Here is a 13079-nt window from a genome sequence, read left to right as displayed (position 1 = left end):
AGGCCGAACTAAAGCTCTTCCAAATTATTCAACACCAAATGGCCGAATCAAGAAGTCGCATGCTAATTAAGACTCTCCTTCTGAATAGAAGTCTTAAAACAACACATCATATTGCAATCCGACTGATCAGCATCTCATGGTCGAGTAAAAATATTTTTAAGCAACTGATCAGTACCCGTGATCGAAAAATATTTTTAGGGTGCAAGCAAAGGCCTTACATTGTGTGTTTGAGTTTCTAAAATATTTTAAAATGTTACAAAATAGTATTTTTGTCAAGTAACCGTTAGTGAGTCGTGTGCATGATTATACGGTGTAAAAAAAAAAACCTTCCCTTCTCTTAAAATTGATTGACGGATGAAAACATCATCAAACACAAATTAAAATAATCCTTTTTACCCCTTTTATGAATATATGAAAATAATATTATCGTTAATTTATTTATTTTTAGGCATTTTAGTAAAATCAAGCTAAGATAGTTAAACGGATATTTCTATAACCTATGGTTCATCGACGACGGATTCTTTCAAGCAGCAGGTGCAAGGTTTTTTCTGTGTATTCCTAAATTTTGTTGTTCGAGGGATATGTATATTTATATTAAATTTTTTAAATTTAAATAGTTGACTAAGTGCCCAATTGACCTTTTCAAAATTGGGTTTATAAAGTACTCCTTTCTCTTGGCTCAACCTTAGGCCTCTCTGTGATCAAAATTTTCCATGGCAAAGTCCGCGTTAAGCAGAGAGAAAACTTCTTCCTCATCTCAACCAGTTCAACAATGGACGTATGACGTGTTTGTAAGCTACAGAGGCGAAGACACTGGGAAGAACTTCACCGATCACCTCTATTCTAGACTTAACGGTGCCGGAATCACAACATTCAGGGATAAGAATGAAATGAAAAGAGGTGAAAAAATCTCATCCGAACTTTTGAAAGCAATTAATGAATCCAATAATTTCATAGTTGTTTTCTCCCAAAACTACGCGACTTCCCAATGGTGTCTGGACGAACTTGTGGAGATAATGGAATGCAGGAAGCAATTCTCACAATTGATACTACCCATATTTTACAAAGTCAAACCATCAGATGTGAGGAAACAAACTGGAAGTTTTGGGGAAGCATTTGTGAAACATGATGGTGATCAAAATGTGGACAAAAACAAGGTGTCAAGTTGGAGGGCAGCTTTGGCCGAGGCAGGGGAATTGTCCGAATGGGATTTAGATAATACTGACGGGTAATGTTAATCAATGTGCCAAATTACTTGACTATTATCTAATAGTTCTTTTGATTCTAAGTGCAAGTTCTTAATTTGATTTTATTGGTATCCTCATTCATATATGATTTGATCTTGCATAGTATGTTATGAACCATTCCATCACACTTTCGATTTGGTCCTGACTGAATTAACAGTTCTAACGGTTTTTTCACAGCCCTATAGTTGGTATTTTAGCCATCTTGGTGTCATAACACTTTAGTTTTCCACCGATTAAGATCAGCATATTTTAAATAACTTTCTTAAATATAATCTAACAAAAATCTTTGACAAAGAAGATTCATGTATTTTTATTAAATGTTATAAGACATTAGTGTGATTTTTTCTTCTCTCTCTTAAATTATTTACCTCTTTCCTCACTATTCCCTTGTGAATCAATTTTGGATGAGCGGGATGAGGGCTGCACCTACCGAGCCTAGTCTTTCCTGAAACTGATTTGAGTTTCTTGTATACTTTATTCCCTTTTTTTTTTTTTTCACTCATTTTTATTATTTTTGTCTAATATGTATAACATTATTCTATCTGGAAACATCATGAACAGGCATGAAGCAGACTTCATCAAGAAAATTGTAAAATATATTTTGAGTGTGTTGAATCACGCGTACTTGCATGTAGCTACCCATCCCGTTGGAATAGATACACGTATGGAATACATGAATTCTTTGTTGAGTGTTGGAACTAATGATGTCCGCACAGTAGGGCTATGCGGAATGCGCGGAATAGGTAAGAGAGCAATTGCCAAAGCTGTTTTTAATCATTTCTTCCATTCTTTTGAATGCAAAAGTTTTCTAGCAAATGTTAGGGAGAATTTTAAGCAGCAAAAGAATCAAATTCGATTGCAAGAGCAGTTTCTTTCTGATATACTAAAGACAGAAGTGAGAAAGGTGGGAAATGTTGATCGAGGAATTGAGGTGATAAAAAATAGGTTATGCAATAGAAGGGTTCTTCTTGTTCTAGATGATGTGGATCAACTAGATCATCTGACTGCATTTAGTTGCCACTCGAAGAGTGCGATGAAAGATTGCTTTGGTCCAGGAAGCAGAATCATCATAACAACGAGACACGAGCATTTGCTAAAGCATATTGAAGTAAATGACATATACATGGTGGAGAAATTGAATGATAATGAATCTCTTGAGCTCTTTAGTTGGCATGCCTTCCAGAGACGTGATCCTGTGGAAGGTTACGCTCATCTCTCGAAAGATGTAGTAGGTTACTCCAAAGGATTGCCCTTAGCCCTTGAAGTTTTGGGTTCATATCTAAGAGAGTTCAACAGTATAGCTGAATGGGAAAACGCATTGGAGAAATTGAAAAAAATTCCTCATAGCAAAATTCAAGAGAATCTTAAAATAAGCTTTGATGCATTGGATCATTGTCAAAAAAAGATATTCCTTGATATTGCATGCTTCTTTATTGGAATGGATAAAGACTGCGTCACAAGAGTGCTAGATGGTTGTGATTTATTCGCAACAAGCGGTATTGGTGTCCTCAGTCGTAGGTGCCTTGTAACAATAAACGAAGCTAACAAGCTAATGATGCATGATCTGCTCAGAGACATGGGAAAAGAAATTGTTTGCCAAGAATCTGTTGACGACCCTGGTCAACGTAGCAGATTGTGGCATTGTGAGGATGTCCTTGATGTACTGAGAAATTGCACTGTAAGAGTTCAAAGAACAAATTTGTTTTCAATAATACATGTTGAATTGAAGAAACACATGCACAAACATAAATGCTTATTATGATTCTTAATTTTTATCAAGTGCTCTGTTTTATCAGGGAACACACCAAATTGAAGGCTTCCTCTTAAATATGGATGGACCAATAAAGGTAGATTTAAGGGCATTTGCAAGAATGCACAATTTAAGGTTGCTACAACTCAATAATGTAAACCCCACTGGAGGCTATGAACATTTTTCTAAGAAATTGAGATGGCTATGCTGGCATGTATTCCCTCTAAATTCAATACCAACTAACTTCTATCAAGAGAAGTTAGTTGCCATTGACATGCAGTATAGCAAACTGAGACAAGTTTGGAAGGATAACAAGGTATAATTTACACTTTGAATTTAACTCCTTGTTTGTTTTTCCTTTTTCGGTTTGAACAATATATCTCAGTTGAACTAATTCTACTCTGAATCTTTCATTCAATAGGTTCTTGAAAAGTTGAAAATCCTTAATCTAAGTCATTCCCATTTCCTCACTACAATCACTACTGACTTCTTAAGGCTCCCAAACCTTGAGGAATTGATACTCGAAGATTGTAGAAGTTTGAAAACGATTGACGAATCCATTGGAGGTTTAGATAAACTCGTATTACTAAACCTGAAAGACTGTTCAAACCTTAGGAATCTCCCAAGGAGCATCTGTATGTTGAAATCTCTTGAAACTCTTGTGCTCTCTGGCTGCTTGAAACTTGAAAAATTCCCGGAGGAGATTGGGGAGATGAAATCGTTAATCATGCTTCTTGCTAACAGGACTGTTGTAAGACAACTACCAGTTTCTATAGTGCATTTAAAGAACCTTCAATATTTATCTCTATCTCACTGCAAGGGCTCACCATCAAAGTCATTGCTTTCACTCTTTTCGTCATGGGTGTCATCAAAAAACTTTCCTAACTCCACTACTTTATTGCCAAATGTGTTGGTGGGGTTAACCTCTCTAACGAAATTGTCGCTCAGGAACTGCAATCTATCGGAAGGTGCAATTCCTGAAGACCTTGGGAGTCTATCCTCTTTAAAATATTTGGATTTGGGTTACAACAATTTTTGCAGTCTACCAGATAGCATCAGCAGACTTTCTAAGCTTGAAACCCTCCAGTTGGAGCAATGTACAAACCTTCGATCACTTCCAGAGCTTCCATCAAGTCTGACCTTCATTTCTGCTCCAAATACATCATTGGAAAAATTGCCGGATCTATCAAACTTCCCATACGCCCCAATGATACTTCTATCTGATTGTAGCAAACTAGCTGAGTTCCCATTCACGGAGAATCTCTTACAGGTCTCTCTCTCTCTCTCCCCCCCTCCCACGATGTATATGCATACATGTGTGTGTGTGAAGGTGTCTAGCTCACAAATTATCGTTGTGATTTTGCAGAGATGGTATGGAAGATATGGGGGTAATGAATTCGATGAGGTCGTATTCCCCTGGTCTGAAATTCCAGATTGGTTCAGTATTGAGAGCATCGGCAATGTATTGTCATTTCAGGTGCCTCAAGATATGAGTATGATGAAAGGCTTCGTTTTATGTGTTATATATGCAGCACATCATTTCGAAATCAGAAGCAGAGGATCATCACACTATATTGTTTATGTTACTAATTTGACCAAGAATCTTTTGGTTACCTGTATCCGTACTCCAGTTTATCCTACAGCACCCACCCCACATGACCACCTATCATTGGGCTATGTACCTCTTCGAGAATTTGAGGTGGATAGTGGAGATGAAGTCAAAATTGAAATACATACAGGTTGCGAGTTGATTGTGAACAAGTGTGGAATCATCCCGGTGTATATTGAAGCTAAGAAGCGTACCAAAACAGACATTGAAGAAGTGAACAAGTTCAACTCTTCGTGTTGTACTGACGGTGTCATGGTTGTCAATGAAGGACACCGACTTGAAGGGAACAACGGTAAAAGAAAACGCGACGACAATGATGATGAGGCAGGACTCAGCCATGCAGAAGAGAAGGGTAAAGGAAAATGTAATGATGAAGAAGCAGTAGGACCATGCCATTACTGGTCTTATGAGGAGCACACTCTTTCCACATATGAGATGGTGGTTGTTCCTCAATATACATATTCTAGGAGATTTCAGTGGTTAAGAGATCTTGTAGCAGATGACGATGGAGAAGACAAATTAGGATGGTGATGATTTCATATGGGATAAAGACAACGACAAGAAGGACGATCCTATAGCTGATAATGACCCCTATCAATTAGATGGTGAAAAAGATTGAGCTCATTGTTTTTGTGTTAGATTTTGTAAGGTACAAATGCATTGTTGCCAGAACATTCATATATAGATAAGTAGTACATCTATATTGATATATCTAGACACATGATCAGTACACCTTAAACCAAAGACTTTATAATCACATGCTCAGGCACCTGGTAATTTCATAATTTTGTTTCTATAATCAATCCGAATTTTTAATTTTAATTGTTGGCAAAAAAAATAGCAAACAAATGCAAACCCAATTACCCTTATTCAGGCAAACACCAAGAACACAAAATGAAATCATCAATTACCATAAACCACAATTAAGATATCAAATTTGCTTGAAATCCCCTTTACAAGAGAAAAAGGAAAATCAGGGAATATGCTGGAGAAAATCAACTAAGCATATAAATGAGAGCATATGAGGTCCTCAAGATACACATTTCACAATGTAGAAAACCACATCTTACAAGTTACGAGCAACCAAAGTTTGTGGACAATCTTATAAATTAAACAAATTGCAGATTACACATACAAAAAGCTCTGTTCTTACAATAAATCCATTTGAAGAAGTCAAAATGGAAAAATTACCCTGGGTAAAGAGAACTCTATTGTGTAAACTCAACTTTTAAACACTCCATTTGCATTCACACATACAAAAAGCATTGTTCTGACTCCCATGTATATATTTAGCAAGACAACAACATCAAAGTACGTTTAAGGTCAAATAAAAAAAAAATAACCCACCAACCAATTAAACAAACAACAACAACAACATCGAAGCTGGCCCAGAGTAGTATAATATGACTAAGACAAAAGTAAAAAAAACAATCAAACAAACAACAACAGCAACATCAAAGCTGGCACGGGGCACTATAATATGACTAAGTAATTGCTATGAACTTGCCAACATGGTGTGAGACGGGCATTTAATTCCATGAACAACAGTCCATCCACGACCGATTCTTCCGTGCAATGTAGTTTCCATCTGTATTATAAAATTTTCCTCTGTTCAAGGGATAATATTTATATATTGATTAGGTGCCCAAATGCCCAATTGACATATAAAATTATTAGTTTATAGAGTATTAGTACTGATTTCGCTAGCTCACCAATCTACTCTTTCTGTTTCTATTTCAATAAAGTAGTAGTACCTTTAAAATTTGGAGTTGGGAACCTTTAGGTCTCTCTCACACACAGAGTAGTTGAAATTTATCCAAACAACTTGAATTTTTATATAATTTGATCATATGTATATCATCTGTCACCTTATACATTAGAATCTTTTTTATTACGGATGATGAGAATGTTATCATCTTTTTTGTTAATGACGACATAGCATTGACAATTTATGAAGTAAAATTTGGGTAGGGGATACCTTGGGGAGATGATATTCACACTCCCCTTAATGATAAATGCACCCCTTTTCTGTCTTTTCTTAATTTAAATGCCAAAAAATATCTTACTTGATTCTTTCACAGCTAATATTATTTATTAAAATATATATATATATCAACAACAACAACAACTTTATTTGGCCACATTTGAAAACTAATATTGTGACTACATTTGTGTGTTTCAATTGTGTCATGGGACATATCATAACATGTAAAAAGAGCAAAGAATGAACACCCAACCACACAGCTGACTCCAAACAACTATTTAGTTATCTGTTTGTTGAGTCGACAAAAATTAATAAGCATGTTTAACATTTTTCTCATTAAAAGACCAAAGATAGGACGACCATCCAACATAGCTGACTCTAGGCAACTAATTTATTATCCCATAACCATCAGATGCAGTAAAGTGGAACTTACAAGGATTTCTCTTCAATGCATTTGATGGCAGTGAAACAATAATTTCCTTCAGGTCGAATTATTTGGCCGCTTTAAAAATCATTTTCCTATTCAAAATAATGTTGAACTAAAATTTGGTAATAAAATAAGATAATGGAAAAGTCGTCTCACATCATGCCTCAATGATCCATGGTCAATGCTATCACCATCCCAAACAATCTTCCTAATACATACTTGGTAAATTTTATTGACCTCTTCTATGGTTAGACAAAAATACACATCCTATACTTGAATTTTTAAAAATTACTCTAATATTCCTTCAAGTTTACACTATATATATTAAAAAAAACCTCCCTCCAGTTAACATTGATTGACGGTCGAAACCATCAGTAAACACAAATTTAAACATTGCCTTTTTATCTGTATAATAAATGTAAAGGGAAATTATAAAATTGCCGACACCTGACAGTCAGGTGTCTCACCTAGCAGTGCTCGTATGTAATAAAATCAAACAATTCACTAACATTGCCAAACATATATTTCTATGACCTATGGTCCATCCATGACGGATTCTTTCACGCACTAGGCGCAAGAATTTGTCCAGATGTATTATTAAATTTTTCTTTGGCCAATCGATATATTTATATGAGATTTTTTATGATTTAATTAGCTGACAAAGTGCCCAATTGACATTTAAAATTAGTTTAAATAAAAATACTCCTTTCTCTTGGAACACCTATCAGCTCTTCCCTTTCTCACACATTGCTTGTGTAATTCAGAACCATAGGTCTCATTCTGTAAACATTTCCATGGCAACATCCGCACAAGGCAGAAATCAATCTTCTTCCTCCTCGACACCAATTAAAAAATGGACGTATGACGTGTTTGTAAGCTACAGAGAAGAAGACACCGGCAAGAACTTCACCGATCACCTCTACTCTAGACTAAAGGGTGACGGAATATCTACATTCAGGGATAAAAATGAATTGAAAAGAGGCGAGAAAATTTCATCCGAGCTTTTTGAAGCAATTCTTGGATCCAATATTTGCATAATTGTTTTCTTCAGAAACTATGCGGCTTCCAAATGGTGTATGGATGAACTTGTGGAGATAATGAAATGTAGGAAGCAACTTTGTCAATGGGTACCCATATTTTACAAAGTCAATCCATCAGATGTCCGGAAATGAAGTGGAAGCTTTGGGGAAGCATTTGTGAAATATGAAGATCAAAAGGTGGACAAAAACCAGATGTCAAGTTGGAGGGCAGCTTTGGCCGAGGCACGGGAATTATAAGGGTGGGATTTAGATGACACTGACGGGTAATGTTAATTAATGTGCCAAATTAATTAATCAACTACTATAGTATTTATATCTGCAAATGCTTATTTTGATTTTATTGGCAACATCTTTGGTACATGGTTACATAAATTCAATTGCAGTGCCTCTCTGTGAAACTAAACATGGTACATTACCGCTCCATAGCTGATATAATAGCCAGTGGACATTTTAGTCCACTTAGCATTCTATATTATTATTTGTCAGATGCCTCAAACTTCCTGAAAACTGACTCGAGTTTGTTAAGTTTTTTATTCTTAGTTTAGTTTTTTCACAAATTTTTATTGATCTTGTCTAATATAATACCATTATCCTTGAAATGCCATAAACAGTTACGAAGGAGAATTCATCAAGAAAATTGTTGAAGAACTTGTGAGTGTATTGAACCACACATACTTACATGTAGCCACCCACCTAGTTGGAATTGATACCCGTACAGAATACATGACTTCTCTGTTGAGTGTTGAAAATAGTGATGTCCGCATGGTGTCGATATGTGGGATGGGTGGAATAGGTAAGACGACGATTGCCTAAGCTGTTTTTAACTATTTCTTCCATAGTTTTGAATGCAAAAGTTTTCTGGCAAATGTTAGAGAGAATTCAAAGCACCATAAAACACAAATTTGTTTGCAAAAGCAGCTTCTTTTCGATATACTAAAGACAGAAGTCAGAGAAGTGGGCAGTGTTGATAGAGGAATCGAGGTGATAAAAAATAGGCTATGCAACAAAAGAGTTCTTCTTGTTCTTGATGATGTGGGTCAACTGGACCAACTGATTGCGTTTAGTTGTGAGTCAGACAGCGCCAGAAGAGATTGCTTTGGTCTAGGAAGTAGAATCATCATAACAACAAGGAACGAGCATTTGCTAGAACATGTTGAAGTAAATGACAATTATATGATTGATGAATTGAATGGCAATGAATCTCTTGAGCTCTTTAGTTGGCACGCTTTTGAGAGATGTGATCCTGCAGAAGGTTATGCTCAGCTCTCAGAAGATGTAGTTAGTTACTCCAAAGGATTGCCCTTAGCCCTTGAAGTTGTGGGTTCTTTTCTAAGAGAGTTCAAAAGCATAGCTGAATGGGAAAACGCATTGGAGAAGTTGAAAAAAATTCCTCATGGTAAAATTCAAGAGCAGCTTAGAATAAGCTTCGATGCATTGGATAATTATTAAAAAAAGATATTCCTTGATATTGCCTATTTCCTTACCGGAAGGGATAAAGACTACGTAACAAAAATACTCGATGGCCGTGGTTTTTTCGCAACGAGCAGTATTGGTATCCTCAATCGTAGGTGCCTAATAACAATAAACGAAGCTAACAAGTTAATCATGCATGATTTGCTCAGAGACATGGGAAGGGAAATTGTTTGCCAAGAATCTGTTGACGACCCTGGACAACGTAGCAGATTGTGGCATTGTGAGGATGTCCTTGATGTACTAACAAATTGCACAGTAAGAGTTCAAGAACAAATATGTTTTCAAGAATGCATGTTGAAGTGAAGAAACCAATGCAATTTAACTTATATAAACATTAATGCTTATGCTTATTTTATCAATTAACTTTCACTTGCACAGACATAAATATCTTATGCTTCACATTTTTTATCAAGTGCTCTGTTTTATTAGGGAACACACCAAATTGAAGGCCTTGCTTTAAATCTGGAAGGGCCAAAAAGAGTAGGTTTCAGAGCTGAAGCATTTGCGAGGATGCACAATGTAAGATTGCTACAACTCAATTATGTAAGCATTACAAGAGGCTATGAAAATCTTTCTAAAAAATTGAGGTGGCTATGTTGGCATGGATTCCCACTGAAGTTTATACCAAAGAACTTTTATCAAGAGAAATTAGTTGCTATTGACTTGCAATATAGCAACCTGAGACAAGTCTGGAAGTATAACAAGGTATATTTAACACTTTGAATTAACTACTTATAGTTGAATTTTTCCCTTTTTTATTTGAACTGTATATCTCACTTTGAACTAATTCTGTGATCCAAATTTTTCTTTCAACAGGTTCTCAAAAATTCGAAAATCCTTGATCAAAGTCATTCTCATTTGCTGACTAGAATCACTACTGACTTCTTAACACTCCCAAACCTTGAGAAATTGATACTTGAAGATTGTAGGGGTTTGAAAACGATAGATGAATCCATTGGAAGTCTTGACAAACTTGTATTACTGAACCTAAAAGACTGCGCAAATCTTAGGAATCTCCCAAGAGGCATTTGTATGTTGAGAGCTCTTGCAATTCTAGTGCTCTCAGGCTGCTTGAAATTTGACAAATTTCCGGAGGAGATGGGTGAGATCAAATCGTTAACTGTTCTTCTTGCTGACAAGACTGCGCTAAAAGAAATACCAGTTTCCATAGTGCATTTAAAGAACCTTCGGTATTTATCTCTATGTGGCTGTAAAGGATCACCATCCAAGTCACTCCTTTCACTCTTTTCATCACTGGTGTCACCGAAAAAATTTCCCGATTCCACAAGTTTGTTGCCAAATTCTTTGTTTGGGTTAACCTCTCTGACGAAATTGTCCCTCCAAGACTGCTATCTATCTGATGGTGCGATTCCAAAAGACATTGGGAGCCTCTCCTCTTTAAAATTATTGAATTTAGCGGGCAATAATTTTTCAAGTCTACCAGCAAGCATCAGCAGCCTTTCTAAGGTTGAAGTCCTCCTCTTGAACCAGTGTACAGAGCTCCAATCACTTCCAGAGCTTCCAACCAGTTTGACCTTTTTTCTGCACTAAATTCTTCACTGCAAAGATTGCCGGATCTATCAAACTTTTCACATGCACCAAATATACTTCTTTTCAATTGCAGCAAACTAGCCGAGTTTCCTTTCACAGAAAATCTCCTACAGGTTTCTCTCTCTCGCTCTATATATATATATATATGTCTGTGTGTGTCTCTGGAAAGAGTTCCAGTACAAGTATTTTCTAGCGCATAAGCAAAATCACCCATTTTTTCGAGGATGCAACACCCATTATGTTCAAGGTGTGATACCATTATCTTAAATTGACAATGCCCATCCTCATAACTTGCATTATTAAAATAAAAGTGTTGCATATGCAAGTATTTATCTGTATGTTAGCTCACACATCCTCTTTCTCATTATTACAGAGATGATATGGAGGATATGGGGGTAATAACTTCGATGAGATTTTAATCCCTTGGTCTGAAATTCCAGAATGGTTTGGCCATCAGAGCACAAGTGATGCGTTGTCATTTTTGGTTCCTCCAAATATGCGTAAGATGAAGGGCTTGGTTTTATGTGTTATATACGCAGCGCACGACTTCAAAATTACAGAAACGACTGGTGCAAGATCGAAATCTATTGTTTTTGTCCACAATGTAACTAAGTGCTTTGCTAAAACCTGTATTCGTGTTCCTATTTATCCTTTAATAGCCACCCCGCATGATCACTTATCATTGGGCTATGTGCCCCTCAAAAAATTCGAGGTGAATGGCGGAGATGAGGTGAATGTTGCAATAGATCCAGGTTGCGATGCTATTGTGAAGAAGTATGGGGTCATACCGGTGTATATTAAAGCTCAGAAGCATGCCATAATGGACATTAGTGAAGAAGTGAACCAATTTAAATCTTCATCTGATAATAATAATGCTATTGTTGTCTTTGATGAAGGATACAACCAAGTCGGGAACAAAGGCAAAAGAAAGCGCGATGATGATGATGATGATGATAATGAGACAGTACCCAGCCATGCAATCGATAAGGGTAAAAGAAAATGTTATGCTGATGCTGATGATGATGAGATAGGATACCGCAGCCATTATTGGTCTTATGAGAAGCACAATCTTTCCTTCTATGATATGATGGTTTTTCCTCATCAGGAATATTATAGGAGATTTAAGTGGACAAGTGATCTTCTAGGAGGAGGAGGTCATCATGACGACAATGACGACGACGATTTCTTGGATGAAGATGAAGAAGAAGATAGTGATTCGTCTGAACCAGATGATGAATATGATTGAGCTACTTGTTTTTGTGTAAGATAACTTTGGGTGTTTACGATTTGCAATGTTTTTAATTTGTTTATGAATAAGACTAATATTAGACATCATGAAATTCTTTTAGAGATACCCCAAATTTTTTATTATTAGTCCATGGCTTATAACCACACCCCCATAAATTTGTTGGACCATAAGGATTCATACTGAACTAAGATTCAACCAATTTTAACATAATATTCCTCTTCATTTACACCTAGGTATTTTTCAGGACCAAACTGGATAAAACTATTGATTCAAAACACCTTTCATCCAAGTCAATGACATTAGCATGCTAGCACACCTGAATAGCCACAAAATTGTGTGAACAAGTTCTTCTCACAAACAATAAGTTATTTTATGAGAAATAACATAATTCAACACAATCAGTTTTACATCAACACAGATGTACATTTTCTAGAGATGAGAGAATTTTTAAGTTAGAGAATTTATGTGGTGACCTTGTGGGCGTGGTGTGTGTGAGCGTGTGCAGGTGGCATCAGTAGGCTACCATACTAGGCGAGTTACAGATGCACAATCTCACATCGCCTCGGTGTGGAGAGGGCAAGTGTTATATGTAGTGTAATATTTCCGATTTTTGCCATTTTTATTTTCTGAAATTTTTTTATTTTTCTAAGGTATTTTCGTCTTTTCTCGTTTTGCGTGCCGGACACTGTGGAGTGTACCGGGTGTGTCCGAGAGTTGGTTGGGCCCGTTGGGGAATTTCTTTGAATTCA

General features: G+C 36.3%; 3 protein-coding genes and 1 pseudogene across 3 annotated transcripts; all 4 read left to right on the top strand.

Annotated features, from left to right (window-relative positions):
• The first annotated feature begins 708 nt into the window (after positions 1–708).
• Positions 709–1268, top strand: LOC132306806 (disease resistance protein RPV1-like). Its single transcript, XM_059804378.1, has one exon. The coding sequence runs from the start codon at positions 714–716 to the stop codon at positions 1230–1232; it is 519 nt and encodes a 172-aa protein (XP_059660361.1). The 5' UTR covers positions 709–713; the 3' UTR covers positions 1233–1268.
• Positions 1269–1770: 502 nt separating this feature from the next.
• LOC132309445 (TMV resistance protein N-like) lies at positions 1771–3319 on the top strand. The gene is made up of 2 exons (XM_059807755.1): positions 1771–2931; positions 3044–3319. Exons 1-2 carry the CDS (start codon positions 1771–1773, stop codon positions 3317–3319), a joined length of 1437 nt encoding a protein of 478 aa, XP_059663738.1.
• A 4492-nt stretch (positions 3320–7811) lies between these two features.
• On the top strand, positions 7812–8189 carry LOC132309444 (disease resistance protein RPV1-like). The gene has a single exon (XM_059807754.1). It carries the CDS (start codon positions 7812–7814, stop codon positions 8187–8189), a length of 378 nt encoding a protein of 125 aa, XP_059663737.1.
• Positions 8190–8780: 591 nt separating this feature from the next.
• Positions 8781–12327, top strand: LOC132309443 (disease resistance protein RUN1-like; annotated as a pseudogene).
• Positions 12328–13079: the final 752 nt, after the last annotated feature.

Source organism: Cornus florida, unplaced genomic scaffold (assembly GCF_030987335.1).
Source record: "Cornus florida cultivar Cherokee Brave unplaced genomic scaffold, ASM3098733v1 CherokeeBrave_3.0.0_Hap2_Chr05, whole genome shotgun sequence".
Lineage (NCBI taxonomy): Eukaryota > Viridiplantae > Streptophyta > Magnoliopsida > Cornales > Cornaceae > Cornus > Cornus florida.
The sequence above is the reverse complement of the archived record's forward strand: the minus strand, read 5'-3'. Positions and strand labels throughout refer to the sequence as shown.

Excerpts from the sequence above, each read along its gene's own strand:
- LOC132306806 (XM_059804378.1), top strand. The coding sequence starts at position 714 with ATGGCAAAGTCCGCGTTAAGCAGAGAGAAAACTTCTTCCTCATCTCAA.
- LOC132309445 (XM_059807755.1), top strand. The coding sequence starts at position 1,771 with ATGTATAACATTATTCTATCTGGAAACATCATGAACAGGCATGAAGCA. Across the intron at positions 2,932-3,043 it reads TGAGAAATTGCACTGTAAGA|GGAACACACCAAATTGAAGG; the intron begins GTTCAAAGAACA and ends CTGTTTTATCAG.
- LOC132309444 (XM_059807754.1), top strand. The coding sequence starts at position 7,812 with ATGGCAACATCCGCACAAGGCAGAAATCAATCTTCTTCCTCCTCGACA.